This window comes from Neovison vison, chromosome 9, assembly GCF_020171115.1.
Source record: "Neovison vison isolate M4711 chromosome 9, ASM_NN_V1, whole genome shotgun sequence".
NCBI lineage: Eukaryota > Metazoa > Chordata > Mammalia > Carnivora > Mustelidae > Neogale > Neogale vison.
Genome location: NC_058099.1, coordinates 84,212,650 through 84,228,153, shown reverse-complemented (window position 1 = coordinate 84,228,153; position 15,504 = coordinate 84,212,650). Strand labels below are relative to the sequence as shown.

At 44.2% G+C, this 15,504-nt stretch overlaps 1 protein-coding gene across 2 annotated transcripts in view; it reads right to left on the bottom strand.

Moving 5' to 3' along the window:
• Window positions 1-15,504, bottom strand: part of GNA14 (G protein subunit alpha 14) — a 191,708-nt gene that overhangs the window by 7,418 nt on the left and 168,786 nt on the right. For both annotated transcript variants that reach the window (XM_044265850.1, XM_044265851.1), the window contains exon 3: window positions 840-994. In XM_044265850.1, coding sequence (XP_044121785.1) covers window positions 840-994 — 155 coding nt within the window. The remainder of the gene's footprint in view (window positions 1-839; window positions 995-15,504) is intronic.

The following is a 15,504-nucleotide window of genomic DNA, read 5'->3' as shown; positions in this document are numbered from 1 at the left end:
AACCACCCCCAAAGGGAAGGGGAAGGGATTCTGAGGCCTTCAGAGGCTGGGAGAGGACACGGGGCAAAAGGGAAAGAGCTGAGCTCCAGCAGCAGGAAGAACTGCCTCTTCGAGCAGGAACGTGAGCAATCTATTTGTCCAGGGACCTAGCGGACAGAGGCACTGCCTCCGGAAATTCTGAAACGACATTCTGTGATCACCTTGCGATAATTTGCATGCAGGACCATCTATTTTCTCTTACTTTAGGGCTTAATGACTTAAAAGCAGAGCTTTATGAATCAAAACTATAGTGCAGAAGTCATCCCAGGGAGTTATTAAGCAAAAGGCTTGCGGACTGAATGTCCTCCCTGTGCTGGGCCTGCAAAATCTGTCTTACCCACCAGAGGGCAGCACCAGATCAGACCTGGAGCAGGCCCATTGATTTTAGATTTGAGGGCAACGGTTCCTGCTGTCTACTGATCAGGAAACCAGAAGGCAGAGGGATATGGTGAGGAGGAAAGGAGAAGCCAGAGGCAGTGGTAGTCTTTACTCAAGTCACAGGATTTCAGCAGCCCAGATGAGATGAGCTCCCTCCAAAGAACCTCACATTTGATTGAGCTTCTTGTGGAATGAGAGAGGCTTCGAACACAGCGAAGAAAGGTGGGTATGGACAAGGACAGAGATCTGGGGGTCCGCAGTTTTCAGGAAGTGGCAAGACACACACCAAAGTCAGAGGGGGATAGTGACAAGCAGGAAGGGGGTAGTGTTGCCGCGTGCCCACATTTTACAGGCCACTCCTTTCTCCCCAGTGAGAGGCTTCTTTGAAACAGGGACAATGTGTGGCTGGGCTCTGCACTCACTATTTGGCCGAGTCTGACAGCTGGTACTCCCTTCTCCTGTCGTAACACTCCTGGATTCCTGGGTCCTCCCAGAGCTGCTTGATGGCCTCCACCTGGTCCCTGGACAGGGCGCAGACCTTGTCCACTTCCACTTCTTTGATTAGCTGGGCATTTTCCTGCATGAAGGAAAGAGAACCTGTCATTGGGTGAAGGAAAGGAAGCCACCCCATTGGTGACATGGGGACAAGACTTCCCCAAGGGAGATGGATTAGGGCTATGGATTAGGGAGAGTCTCCACTCACACACAAGCCCTGCAGTGGCAGCTCCCACCCGTGTAGACGATGTGGCTGCTTCACTCAGGGAGAGCCACAGAGAGATGTGGACCTATGGCTTTTGGTCCTATCAGCCTCCAGGGGCCAATGCCACTGGCATTCGGCATCTACTGGTGAACAGAGAAACCCAAGAGCCATGGATCATCACTGTCATTTGAACATCTGCCTGGCAGGCAGAGCAGTCTGAACTGTACTCATTGTCCGGGCATCTCAGGGGTGGGGTGGCAGGTGAGGCAGCAGTAAGAGAGGGCCTGGGCTGCAGACAATAGACAAACAATAGTATTACCAGCTAGCTGGGTTGGTCGGCTCACTTTTTCACTTCCTTTTTTTTTTTTTTTTTTAAATATAACTTAGTAGACTTTATTTTTTAGGTCAGTTTTAGGTTCACAGCCAAACTAAGAAAGTTCAGAGAGTTCCCATACGGTCTGCTTATTTGTCATCAGACATTGCTGATAAAACTCCTTCTCATTTGGAGAGCCATTCCCACTGCAACCCCTGCCCAAGTCAATTATTGCTTTACCATTATATTTATCATTACTGTCTTTTTTTTTTTAAAGATTTTATTTATTTATTTGACAGAGAGAGATCACAAGTAGGCAGAGAGGCAGGCAGAGAGAGAGAGGAGGAAGCAGGCTCCCTGCTGAGCAGAGAGCCCGATGCGGGACTCGATCCCAGGATCCTGAGATCATGACCTGAGCCGAAGGCAGCGGCTTAACCCACTGAGCCACCCAGGCGCCCCTCATTACTGTCTTTCAATAACTATTGCTGTAGTACTCTTGCTCCATTATTACAGTACTTAAGATTACTGCGGTCATTATTACTATTCTGTCAGTTACCATTTAGTGCCCACTTCCTATGTGCCAAGAGGTGCACACACATTATCTCATTTAATCAATGTAAGGCTAGCACGGGGCCAGAAATCTTGCTAGACCTTAGAGAATTATATGGTTGGCGTACATCCTCAACGTGTCCATGTCTGGTCCACAGAGACCCAACACCCCATCCCTTGGCGGCAAGTTGCACAGACAAGGGAATCCGGCCTCTCTGCTCCCCCATCCCGGCTGCATCTCCGGGCAATGACCTCATGCATTGACCTCATGGCGGCTGTGCCCTGCTTGCTGGAAAGGCGCTTATATCTTGTGTTATTCATCCTCATTAACAATCCAACAGGAAGCTGGAGAAAGGGGAGATCTTAGAGATTTACTTGACTTGGGGCAAAACCGAGGGCCCTGGTGAAACCAACATGACTTTGCGTTCCTCTCCATCAAGAGTGGCTATTAACTCTTCCCCCTGGACTGTGGGATCCTCGGCAGGGAGAGGGTCCCAGTCGCAGAATCTCAGACAGGTCTTGGCAGCATGGGTTAGTGGGAAGCGCCCTGGACCGGGAATAAGGAGCCCGAGTTCTAGTGCATTTGGGGCTTGTAAGGACCTCAGCAGTTCCCTATCTCCACATCCTCTTTTGTAAAAGGAGCCAAAGACTCTCAAGGCATCTGGTTTATCAGTTATAAAGTATTACCCAAATGTAAGCAAAACCAGCCCTATTATTGTGACAGATGCCTAACACTGTTGGCAGAAAGAGGACACACTAATGGCCTTCCAGCCACAACTTCGAATCCTGCCCACGAGCACATCTGGCATCCCCTGCCCAATCCAAGCCAGAGGGAGAGCGCGCGCGCAGCCCAGGGAAGCTGGACAGTGTGTGGCCCGAGCCTGGGCGCTGGCTTCCTCACGCTTCCCTGCCTGCCTCCGCCACCCTCTTCCTCCCGAATAGAATCAGATGGTCTCTCCCCACCCTGGGCTCGGCATTGAAAGGATCTGTTTTCTTCCCCGTCTTTGTAACGAGCCAGTGTCTTAACGCTCCCGATACCCCAGAACCCAGCGCAGTGCCCGGTGGCACAGCAGCCCGCAGACGTGCTGCCCGCAGACGTGCCGCCCGTACACCGGTCCATCGCTGGAACACAGAACATCCCGAGGAAGCAACAGCCGAAGAACGTGAGGGCAGGTGACGGCAGCCTGTGCCCGTCCCAGCAAGAGCACAGATGAGCTCGAGGGCAGGAAGGGCTCTCCAGGAGGAGAAGCCCTGGTGATTGCCGGCCAGCCCGTCTTCCTCACTCTGCCCCTGGCAGGCAGAATCCGTGCTTCTGGGGTGCCTGCCTCTCCTGCTGCTCTCCTAACTACGACTTTTTTAAAACTTATTTTTAAAGTAATCTCTACACCCAGAGTGGGGCTCGAACGCATCACCCCGAGTCCAAGAGTCGGCAGCGCCCCCTACATGCAACGATTACATTCCGCTCACCTGAGAGTCCCACCTTCCTGAGCGAGTACAATGAGCCGAGAGGCCCCGCCACACCACCCTGCATACCGAGCTCCAGCCAGAAACCCTCTTTCCTTGCGTGAGGTGAGCTGAGCACGGGGGGCGGTTTGTTCCTGCAGCGTAAGCGACGCTGTCCTGCAGCTGCACGTCGCAGCGGGTAAGCCCAGTATTTGCCTCTTCCAGGAGAGAGCACAGGGGAGCCAGGGAGGTATCCCTGAGGAAAGCAGCTTGGCCACGGGGATGCGGGGATGGATGCTGGGGAAAGACAGGTAAGCAGCGGGGCTCAGCCAGGAGAACAGTACCCAGTGACGGCCCAGCCACGTGAGGGACAATGCAGGGACTCTGGCTTGAAGAGACTAAGGTTTCTAAGGAGACTGAGGGCCCCCTAAAAACCCAACAACTGGGAACTGGGTTTGGAACCGACTGAGTTCAGGGAAACCAGAAGTACCCCGAGTTCAGAGCGCTCCTCCCAGCTCGGTCTCCCACCTGCCGAGGTGGTTCTTTTTCAGCTTATTTTGAAATAACTTAAGACTTGCAAAAATGTGGGGGAAATGGCAGGAGTTCCTCTCTGCCTTTCAAGAATGCCCCCGTGTTGATAATTTATGACCACGCGTATCATCCAGCCCCTCTCCCTCCAAGTGTGTGCGCACACACACACACACACACCCCTTCGGCCTGAAATATCTGCAGGGACGTCGCAGACACAATGCCTCTTCGTCACTAAAGACTTCAGTGTGATTTCCTAAAAACAGGATGCGGGACTACAATGACCAAAATCAAGAAATTAGTATTGACACAATATTGTAATCTCACCCTGAGACCTTCTGCCAAGGTTGTCCGTTGTCCCCTCAATGCCCTTTATCTGCCCCATCGAGGGTCACAAAACACATCTATTGCCTCCACTAATCTGGAAAGGTTCTGTGGTCAGAAGTCGCTCGCTCACCCCGATCACGGTCTGATGAAGACAAGGACAGGAGGACGGCATGTCCGGAACGGGCCTCCCCTGAGGCCCGGAGACGGTTCCAGGAAAGAATACTAAGAAAGGCGGGTTGGAACGAGGAAGAGAGGGACCTGTTTTTAAACAAATTTTATCAGCGTGTGACTTCTGTACACAGTGAACAACATCTGTGTGTTACAGAAAGTGGGGCTTGGGGCCTATCTTCCTGTGACTTGGCTACATACCTCCCCGCACAACAGGAGCAGGGGGAGTGTGACCAGCGTGTTCACATCCGAGAGCCGGGCGGGGGCAGTGGGGCGGCATGTGTGTGGGGCAGCTCTGTGTGCAATGTGGGAGCAGCTTTGTGTTGAAAGGGGCTCCCCCCACTGAGGGTCTAAAATGGCGATGGCAGGAAGACCCTGCATTCCCCTCCTGCGGGACGCACCAAATCTACACCAATTACAGAGCAATTACTCCGGATGAAAACGTGAAGGCTGGAGCACCGGCTGGGGCGGGGGTGTCCTCTGTCTACTGATCTCAGCTTGGGTATTGATCTCGGGGTCATGAGTTCAAGGCCCACGTTGGGCTCCATGGTGAGCCCCATGCTGGGTGTGGAGCCAGCTTAGAACAAAACAAAACAAAGAAACAGAAAACTGAGGGCTGACTGAACGGTTCTGCACAACAAAACTAGGGAGACCACGCAGAGAACAGCAAGAGGGCCAGAGCCACGGTCATGAGGGAACCCCACCCCCGACACTGCCAACAGCAGCAGGGACAGACAGTACTGAGGGATCGGGAGCAGATTTATCTGCCCTGGGACACAGAAAAAAGCTGCAACTTAGAAGAGTTACTAGTTACAGAAATCCAGCCTCCACAGAAAGGCAGGAGAGCTGTTGGAACGCTCTCCAGAGGGAGGGGCCGGTGACCACAATTGATATTTGCCTTTCACTTTGATACCGAGACAGGAGCAAGCCCCGGGCCTCTAGCCCATACCAGCCCGAGCTGTCCCACGAAGGCAGCGCGCACACCGTGCACCCCGGAGCACCCTGGGGTTGGCACGCAGGATGGCTGCAGCCACCACGTCCAGGGGACACAGGCACAAAGCCCACTGGAACACTCCAGACCTGTCCCACTTTGGCCCCAGGTGGCTTCCTAGAGCAGCCCCAGCCCACAGCCCTCTGGGAGCTCCTGGCTCATGACCACTTTGTCTCCAGCTGCCCTGCCCACCCCCCCACCCCCTCACCCCCCACCTGATACAGTCCCTGTGCTAAGTACCCGGGGATGCTCTGGCCCATGCCTGCCTGCGTTCCAGCTGTGCCCCCCACCCCTGGGCACCCTGTGAGTAGAGCAGCCTAAGACTCCTGGCCAGTACCCTGCCTTTGTTCCAGCCACCCTGCCTACACGTACAGCCCCAGGACACCCCAGCAAGGGCCATCCTCAGCTCTGGCCATCCCACCAGGGCAACCCCAGCACGGAGTACCCCAGATCCCCAGCCCACACAGACACAGCTCCAGCCAGCCAGCCTAAGTCGTAAAACACACACAGTCTACAAAATTTATGATCATACACAAGACCATTCCTTCAAGTTAAGAAGTAGCTCTTTGCCTAATTCATAGAAACACAGAAAATCAATCAAAATGGGAAAGCAGAGGAATATGCTCCAAATGAAAGAACAAGACAAACACACAGAAAAAGAACTAAGTAAAATAGAGGTAAGTAATATGACTGATGAAGAACTGTAACTAATGATTGTAAAGATGTTCGCTGGACCAGAGAAAAGAATGCAAGATTTCAGTAAGAACTTCAATAAAGAGATAGAAAACATAAAAAAGAACAAAGTTGAAGAACATAATAACTGAAAAACAAACAAACAAAACAAAACAAAACCAAAAAACCAACCCTGGAGGGAATCAACAACAGATTAACAGATGCAAAAAACCAGATCAGCAATCAGGAAAGCAGGGTCATGGAAAGCACCTAAGGTGAAGAGCACAAAGAAAAAAGAATTTTAAAAATGAAGGTAGGTTAAGGGATTGCTCAGAAAACACAGTGAAAAAAAGATTTGTATTATATGGGTCTGAGGAGGAGAAAAGAGAGAGGGAGGGGCAGAAAACATATTTGAAGAAATAACAGATAACTTCCTTAAGCTGGGGGAAGGAAACAGACATCAGTTTCAGGAAGCACAGAGAGTTCCCAACCAGACGCACCCAAGGAAATCCACAACACGTAATTTAAATATCAAAGGCTAAAGATAAGGAAAGAATTTTAAAGGCATCAAAAGAGAAGCAAAAAGTTTCGTACAGGGGAAACCCCATAAAACTATTAGCAGATTTTTTTTTTAAGATTTTATTTATTTGACAGAGATCAGAAGTAGGTAGAGAGGCAGGCAGGGAGAGAGAGGGGGAAGCAGACTCCCTGAGAGCAGAGAGCCTAATGCAGGGCTCAATCCCAGGACCCTGAGATCATGACCTGAGCGAAAGGCAGGGGCTTTAACCCACTGAGCCACCCAGGCGCCCCTATTAGCAGATCTTTTCAGCAGAAACTTTGGATGCCAGAGGAAGTGGCATAATATATTCAAAGAGCTGAAAGGGGAAAACCTACAATCAAGAATACTCTATCTGCAAGATTATCATTTAGAATTAAAGCAGAGTTTCCGAGATAAAAGTTAAAGGAGTTCCTCACCACTAAGCCAGACTTAACAACAAATGTTAAAGGGGCTTAAGTGGTAGAGAAAAGGCCATAGCTAGAAGAAAATTATGACTAAAAAGATGTAAAAAATGACAACATATACATAAAACATGGAGGAGGAAGTAAAATGCATTTGAGCCTTAATAACCATCAACTTAATATAGACCACTATACACTTAGGATGTTATATATGAACCTCGTAATCACAAACCCGAAACATATGATACACAAAAAAATAAGAGAAAGAAATCAAAGCATAACACTGTAGAAAGTCACCAATCACAAGGTAAGAGAGCAAGAACAGAAAAAGGAACAGAGGCCCACAATAAACCAGATAAAACACAATAGCATGGCAGGGTGAAATGGATTAAAAAAGAAAATGAGACCCATCTATATTCTGTCTACAAGAGACTCCAGACCTAAAGACACATATAGACTGAAAATGAAAGGCTGGGAAAAGATAGTCCCTGCAAAAAGATGTAGAGGATAAAATCTAGGGTAGCAATACCTGTATCAGACAAAACAGATTTTAGTTTTTTAAAGATTTATGTATTTATTTTAGAGAGGAACCATGCTCAAGCAAGGGAAGGAGAGCAGAGAGAGAAAGAATGTCAAGCAGATTCTGCTCTGACTGTGGAGCCTGATGTAGGGCTTGAGCCCACAACCTTGAGATCATGACCTGAGCTGGAATCAAGAGTTGGCCACCCAACCAGGTGAGCCACCCAGGCAACTCTGGACAAAACAGATTTTTAAAAAAATATATTTTTATTTATTTGACAGAGAGAGACACAGCTAGAGAAGGAACACAGCAGAGGGAGTGGGAGAAAGAAAAGCAGGCCCCCCACAGAGCAGGGAGCCCAATGTGGGGCTTGATCCCAGGACCCTGGGATCACAACCTGAGCTGAAGGCAGATGCTTAACGACTGAGCCACCCAGGTGTCCCTGGACAAAACAGATTTTAAAACAAACACTGTAACAAGATACAAGGTGATAAGTGGGTCAATCCAACAAGAGGAAAAAAACAATTATAAATATATATGCACCCAACATTAGAGTGCCTAAATACATAAAGCATATACTCACAGACATAAAGGAACAGTATGACAGTAATACAATAATAATAGGGGACTTTAATGCCTCACTTACATCAAAGGATAGATTATCCAGGCAAGAAATCAATAAGGAAACAGTTTCTTTCAATGATACATTAGACCAGATGGACTTAACAGATATACACAAAATATTCCACCCAAAAACCACAAAATACACATTTTTTTCCCATCCAAGTACTAACCAGGCCCGACCCTGCTTAGCTTCCGAGATCAGACAAGATCGGGCGCGTTCAGGGTGGTATGGCCGTAGACAAATACACATTTTTTTCAAGTGAACACGAAACATTCTCTAAGAGAGATCACATGGTAGAGCACAGAACAAGTCTTTATTAAATTTATGAGTAAACTCCTGCCACGCATATTTTCCAACCACAACAGTATGAAATTAGAAATCAATCACAAGAAAAAAACTGGAAAAAAAAACCCACAAAACATGTGGAAGCTAAACAACATGCTACTCAATAGCTAGTGGTCAATGAAGAAATCAAAGAGGAAGTCAAAAAAAATACATGGAGACATTGGAAAATGAAAACACAACAGTCCAAAGTCTCTGGGATACAGCAAAACAGGTTCAGAGGGAGTAATATACAGCACTACAGACCTACCTTAAAAAATAAGAAAAGCTCAAACAATCTAAACTTACACCTAAAAGAACTAGGAAAAGAATAAATAAAACCCAAGTTTAGTAGAAGGAAGAAAATAACAAAGATCAAAGCAGAAATAAATGACAGACTAATAAAATAACAACAGAAAAGATCAATGAAACCAAGAGTTTGGTCCTTTGAAAAGATAAAGAAAATTGATAAGTAGTTAGCCAGCTGTAAGAGGACAAAAATAAAATCAGAAATAAAAGAGAAATAACAACCACTACCATAAAATTAAGAAGGATTAGAAGAGAATACTATGACAAATTACATGCCAACAAATTGGACAGGAGAAATGGATAAATTCCTCAAAACATACAATCTTCCAAAACTGAATCAGGAAGAAATTAAAAATCTGAACAGATCAATTATGAGCAATGAAATTGAATCAGTAATCAAAAAACTCCCCAAAGACAAAAGTTCAGCACCAGTGAGATTCACAGGTAAACTCAACCAAACTTTTAAAGAAAAGTTAATATCTCTTCTCCTCTAACTATCCAAAAAATAGAAGAGGAAGGAAAGTTTCCATATTCATCCTATAAAACCAGAGAAAGATACTACATAAAAAGGAAACCAACAGGTCAATATCCCTGCTGAATGCAGTTTCAAAGATTCCCAGCAAAAGAGGAAATCACATTCAATGATACAGTAAAGGGTCATTTGCCAAAATCAAGTTTTGGGGATTCATTCTGGGGATGCAAGGATGGTTACATATTCAAAAATCAATCAACTGATATACCCCATTAACAAAATGAAGGATAAAAATCACAAGATCACTTCATTAGAGGCAGAAAAGGCATCTGACAAAAGTCAACATTTGTTTATGATAAAAATTCTTAACAAAATATGTTTAGAGGGAACATACCTCAATATAATAAAGGCCACATATGAAAAACCCACAGTTAATACCATACTCAATGGTGAAAAACTGAGAGCAGTTTCTCTTAGAAACAAGACAAGGATGTCCACTTTTGCCACTTTTATTGAACATACTACTGGAAGTCTTAACCATAGCAATCAGACAGGAAAAAGAAAAGGCATCCAAATTGGTAAGGAAGAAGTAAAACTGTCACTATTTGCAGAGAATGTGACCCTGTATATAGAAAGCCCTAAAGATTACCACCAAAAACTATTAGATTAAAGAAAGTCAGTAAAGTAGCAAGATGCAAACTTAATACACAGAAATTGGTTGTGTTTCTATATGCTAATAACAAAGTAGAAAGAGCCACTGAGAAAACAATTCCATTCACAATTATGCCAAAAAGAATAAAATACCTAGGAATAAACTTAACCAAGGTAGTGAAAGACCTATACTCTGAAAACTCCAAAATAATGATGAAAGAGATTGAAGATGACACAAATAAAAAGATACTCCCTGATCACAGAATGAAAGACTATTGTTAAAATGTCTATACTACACAAAGCAATCTATACATTTAATGCAATTCCTATGAAAATACAAACAGCATTTTTTCCCCACAAAACTAGAATTATCCTAAGGTTTGTAATGAATTAGAAAGACCCAGAATAGCCAAAGCAATCTTGAGAAAGAAGAACAAAGCTGGTATCACAATCCCAGATTTTGAGATATACTACAAAGCTGAGGCAATCAAAACAGGTATGTATGGTATTGGCCCCCAAATAGACACACAGATCAATGAAAAAGAATAGAGAGCCCAAAAAGAAACCCGTGCTAATCATGTCAATTAATCTATGACAAAAAAGGCACAAATACGCGATAGGAAAAATACGCGATAGGAAAAGACAGTCTCTTTTCCAGTCTTCACTAATACATGGTGCTGAGAAAACTGGACAGCTCCATCCTGAAGAAAGAAACTGGATCCCTTTCTTATACCACACATAAAAATAAACTCAAAATAGACTAAAGACCTAAATGTGAGACCTGAAAGCATAAAAATCACAGAAGAAATCATGAGCATTAATCTCCTTGACAGTGGCCTTAGCGACATTTTTCTAGCCGTGTTTCCCCAGGCAAGGGAAACAGAGGTAAAATTAAACTATTGGGACTATACCAAAATGAAAAGTTTCTGCATAAAGGAAGAACCTGCGTAAAGGATGAATGGGAGGAGATATCTGCAAATGATATATCCAATAGGTTAGAATCCAAAATATAAAAGAACTTACATAATTCAGTACCAAAAGAAAAGTAATCTGACTAAAAAATGCACAGAAGATCTGAATAGATATTTTTTCAAAGAAGATACAAATGGCCAGCAGACACAAGAAAAGATGCTTAACATCACCAGGAAAATGCATATCAAACCACAATGAAGTATTTATCTCCACTAGCATGGCTAGAATCAAAAAGGCAAGCAATAACGATAGTGTTGAGGATGTAGAGAGAAGAGAACCTTGTGCACTGTTGGTGGGAATGTGAATGGTACAGCCACTATAAGAACAGTATGGAGGTTCCTCAAAAAATTAAAAATAGAAGGACCATATGATCTAGTAATTCTACTAGTGAGTAATTACCCAAAGAAAATAAAAACACTAATTCAAAAAGATAAATGCACTCCTATATTAATTGTAGTATTATTTACAATAGCCAAGAAATGGAACCAACATCAAGAGATGCCCATCAAGAGATGAATGGATAAAGATGTGATATACATATACAGTGGGGTGTTTATTCAGCCATAAAAAGGACGAGATCGTGCCATTTGCAACAGTATGGATAGATCGAGAAGGTATCATACTAAGTGAAATGAGTCAGAGAAAGTCAAGTACCCTAGGATGTCACTTAACATGTGGAATCTCAGAAACAAAAAAACAAACAAAAAACAGAAGCAGACTTGTAAATACAGAGAACTGATGGGTTATCAGAGCGGAGGGGCTGGGGGGAGGAACACATGGGTCAAGAGAAATGAGAGATACAGGTGTGAAGTTACAGGATGAACAAGTCATGGGACTGAAAGGCGCAGCACAGGGAATGTAGGCAATGGTATTGTGATAGTGCTGTGTAGTGACAGATGGTAGCCACACTTACAGTGAGCACAGTATAGCCTAGAGACTTGTCAAATCACTACGTTGCACACTGAAGCCAACATAACACCGTGTGTCAGCTGTACTTCAGTAATAAAATAAAAATATTGACTTCATTTCACAGGAAGAGGGGAAGAAAAATCAGAAGAGAATCAGGTTTGGGAAACTGTTAATCATTTGCGTAGGACACATGCTGAGTCTAAGGGGGCCGACCTCTAAGTGGAGATGTCCAGGAAGCAGGTGAATAAAATGGGTCTGTAGTTTGCAGGTGTACTGGGTTAGAGCAGCATACTGAATTGAAATTGCCTAACACGGTAGTTTCATCACACACAAAAAAGAGAAAAATCTCAAAGCAGTAATTATTATAGGATGATATTATAGGATGATTAGCTGATGAAGACACATGACCACTATCTTAAACACTGAGCTCCTATTGGGCATTTCCTTTTTTTCTTTCTCAAACAACCACCATTTTCACTGCTCTGAAAGAGGAATACAGAAAACAGATGTCCAGCGTGTGTGTCTCGCTTAGAAATTCCCAGGGTGACCCATGAAAGGAGCTGCTTGGGAAGGGGCGCCTTTCTACTTTCACACAAGGATCCGCAGCTGCCTGGGTGACAGTCCCTGTGGAGACCAGCAAGCCCCTCTGGCTGGAGTTCAGAGCCCAGTACGCAGCCTGTTCTCTGCCAGATCCTTACTGGGAGAGCTCCTTCTACCATTAGCCTCCCAGGACTGCAGGGCCCCAGGCTTTCTCTGGAAGACTGACTTTCTTACTAAATAAGGCAGATTGTTCTGGAAGCCGGGGTTCTTTTGTCAGATATTCAAGCACTTTTGTTAGAATTTATATTAATACATTCTGTACAAAAAACTTACTAGTATTTCAAGTGTCTACTGTCCTATGTAATACCTATAAACTTTACAACTTTGTGAAAAGAAGATTAAAATAAAATATATGATAAAAAAGGAAAGTTCCCTGTAACATAGTATTGCTGACTTTTGGGCAATCACCACCTCCCCTCGCCCTGCCCAACTTGTTTTGGCAACGGCATCAAAAGCCAGAATTGTACCTGTAGACCTTATTAAACAAAAATTATTAAGTAAAATCAGTGCCCGGGGCGCCTGGGTGGCTCAGTGGGTTAAGGTGCTGCCTTCGGCTCAGGTCGTGATCTCAGGGTCCTGAGATCGAGCCCCGCATTGGGCTCTCTGCTCAGCGGGGAGCCTGCTTCCTCCTCTCTCTCTGTCTGCCTCTCTGCCTACTTGTGATCTCTGTCTGTCAAATAAATAAATAAAAATCTTAAAAAAAAATAAATAAAAATAAAATAGAATCCAGTGCCCATTACAATCAGCTTTTAAGGCATCTCAAATATTACATTATAATGAAAATGCCAGTCAAAGGGGCACCTGGGTGGCTCAGTGGGTTAAAGCCTCTGCCTTCAGCTCAGGTCATGATCTCAGGGTCCTGGGATCGAGCCCTGCATTGGGCTCTCTGCTCAGCAGGGAGCTTGCCTCCCCACCCCCCCTTTCTCTGCCTGCCTCTCTGCCTACTTACAATTTCTGTCAAATAAATAAATAAAATCTTTTAAAAAAAAAAAAAGAAAGAAAGTAAATGCCAGTCAAGTATGCTAGAGACAGAATTTTTTCTATAGGAAAATCAATGAGAAAATTCTGCTTCTGGCAAAGGGCAACTAGGAATTTTGGATTGATTCTTCCACTGAGGACAGCTAAAAAATGATGAACCAAATATTTTCAAACATACATCTGAAAATATCACAAAACTAATGACATAGTAAATAATTACTGGGCAGAATATAGGGAAGAATGGCACCTAAAAATTTGAACCGGCGTTTGAGAAGGTCTTCTCCCCAGGACTTCTGCTTATTCTGCAAGGGGCAGTTCCAAGGTTGAGCAACTCCTTTTTCAAGGTCACAGGACTAGGGATTGAAGTTCAAAGGTTAGCAAGAGCCAAAGGCCCTTAGAGGACCTCTGATTCTGGGTTTGGATGCCAAAAGGGGGGTAGCCCATAGGGGGTTTCAACTCAGCATGGAATCATCATGATCTCAGAGCTGAATATCCCTAGACACCTGGCAGAAGAAAAAGAAATTCCTTTCTGAAGTTTATAAGATAGTATCTTCCTTTCCCTCAAATTATTTTTTCACATGTGTCCAGCACATCAACAAAAAGAACCAAGCATGAGAAGGTAACTCCCCCAAAGGGTGACAAATTAAAAAGTGGAGTAAGATAGACCATGCAAACATTAACCCAAAGAAAGCTGGAGTTTATTAAAATAAAAGCAGGCTTTAAGGTTTGTCAATAATACCTCAATAAAGCTGGAAAAAATGTAGATTTCAAGATTAAAAGCATCACTAGAGATAGGAATTTTTAAATTTAGCTTAAAATCAATTTAATTAACATATATTGTATTATTAGTTGCAGATTCATCAATTGCATATAACACCCTGTGCTCCTTACATCAAGGGGTCCTCCTTAATGCCCATCACCCCACCCACCTCCTCTCCAACAACGCATTTGTTTCCTATACTTAAGAGATAGGAGTATTTCATTTTTTTATTTTAAAGATTTTATCTATTCATTTGAGAGAGATAAAGCATGAGCAGGGAGGAGAGGCAGAAGCAGCAGCAGACTCCCCACCGAGCATGGAAAGAGATGTGGGGCATGAGCCAGGACCTGGGGATCATGACCCCAGCCGAAGGCTGGCATCTAACCATCTGAGCCACCCAGGGGCCCCACACTAGGGATAATTTAAATGAGAAAAAGGTTTAGAAAGACATAACAGTTTTAAAGTTCTACGTAGTTAGTAACACAGGCTCAAGATATATAGAGCGAAATTTCTTAGACCTAAATGGAAAAATAGACAAATCTTAATCTTACAGGAAATTTTTTATTAAGCTTTTCTCTGATTTTGATTAGTTGACATATGTAGTGATATTAGTTTCAGGTGTACAACATAGTGATTCAACAATTCTATACATTACTCAGTGATCATCACGCCAAGTGCCCTCCTTAATCCCCATCACCTGTTTCATTCATCTCCGGCCCCCACCCCCCGGGATCCCCCCCCCCTCCACCTCCTCTCTGGCAACCAAGAGAACCATTTGTTCTCTTTATTTAAGAGTCTGTTCCTTGGTTTGTTTTTCTCTTTTTTCCCTTGGCTTCTTTGTTTCTTAAATTCCACATGAGTGAAAATGTGGTATTTGTTTTTCTCTGTCTGACTTAATTCACTTAGCAATACATTCTAGCTCCATCCATGTTGTTGCAAGTGGTAAGATTTCATTCTTTTTTTATAGCTGAGTAATATTCCACGGTACAAATGTACCATGTCTTCTTTATCCATTCATCAGTCAGATGCTTGGGTTGAATCCGTAATTTGGCTATTATAAATAATGCTGCAATAAACATTACTGTTTGCATATTCTTTGAGTAAATACCCAGTAGGGCATTTACTGGATCATACGGTAATTCTATTTCTAATTTTCCGTGGAACCGCTACGCTGTTTCCCACAGTGGCTGCCCCAGATTGCACTCCCACCAACAGCTCATGAGGGCTTCTTTTCCTCCACATCCTTGCCAACACTTGTTCCTTATCTTACAGGAAATTTTAACCCAACTCTCTCAGTAACTGATAACATTAAAAAAAAA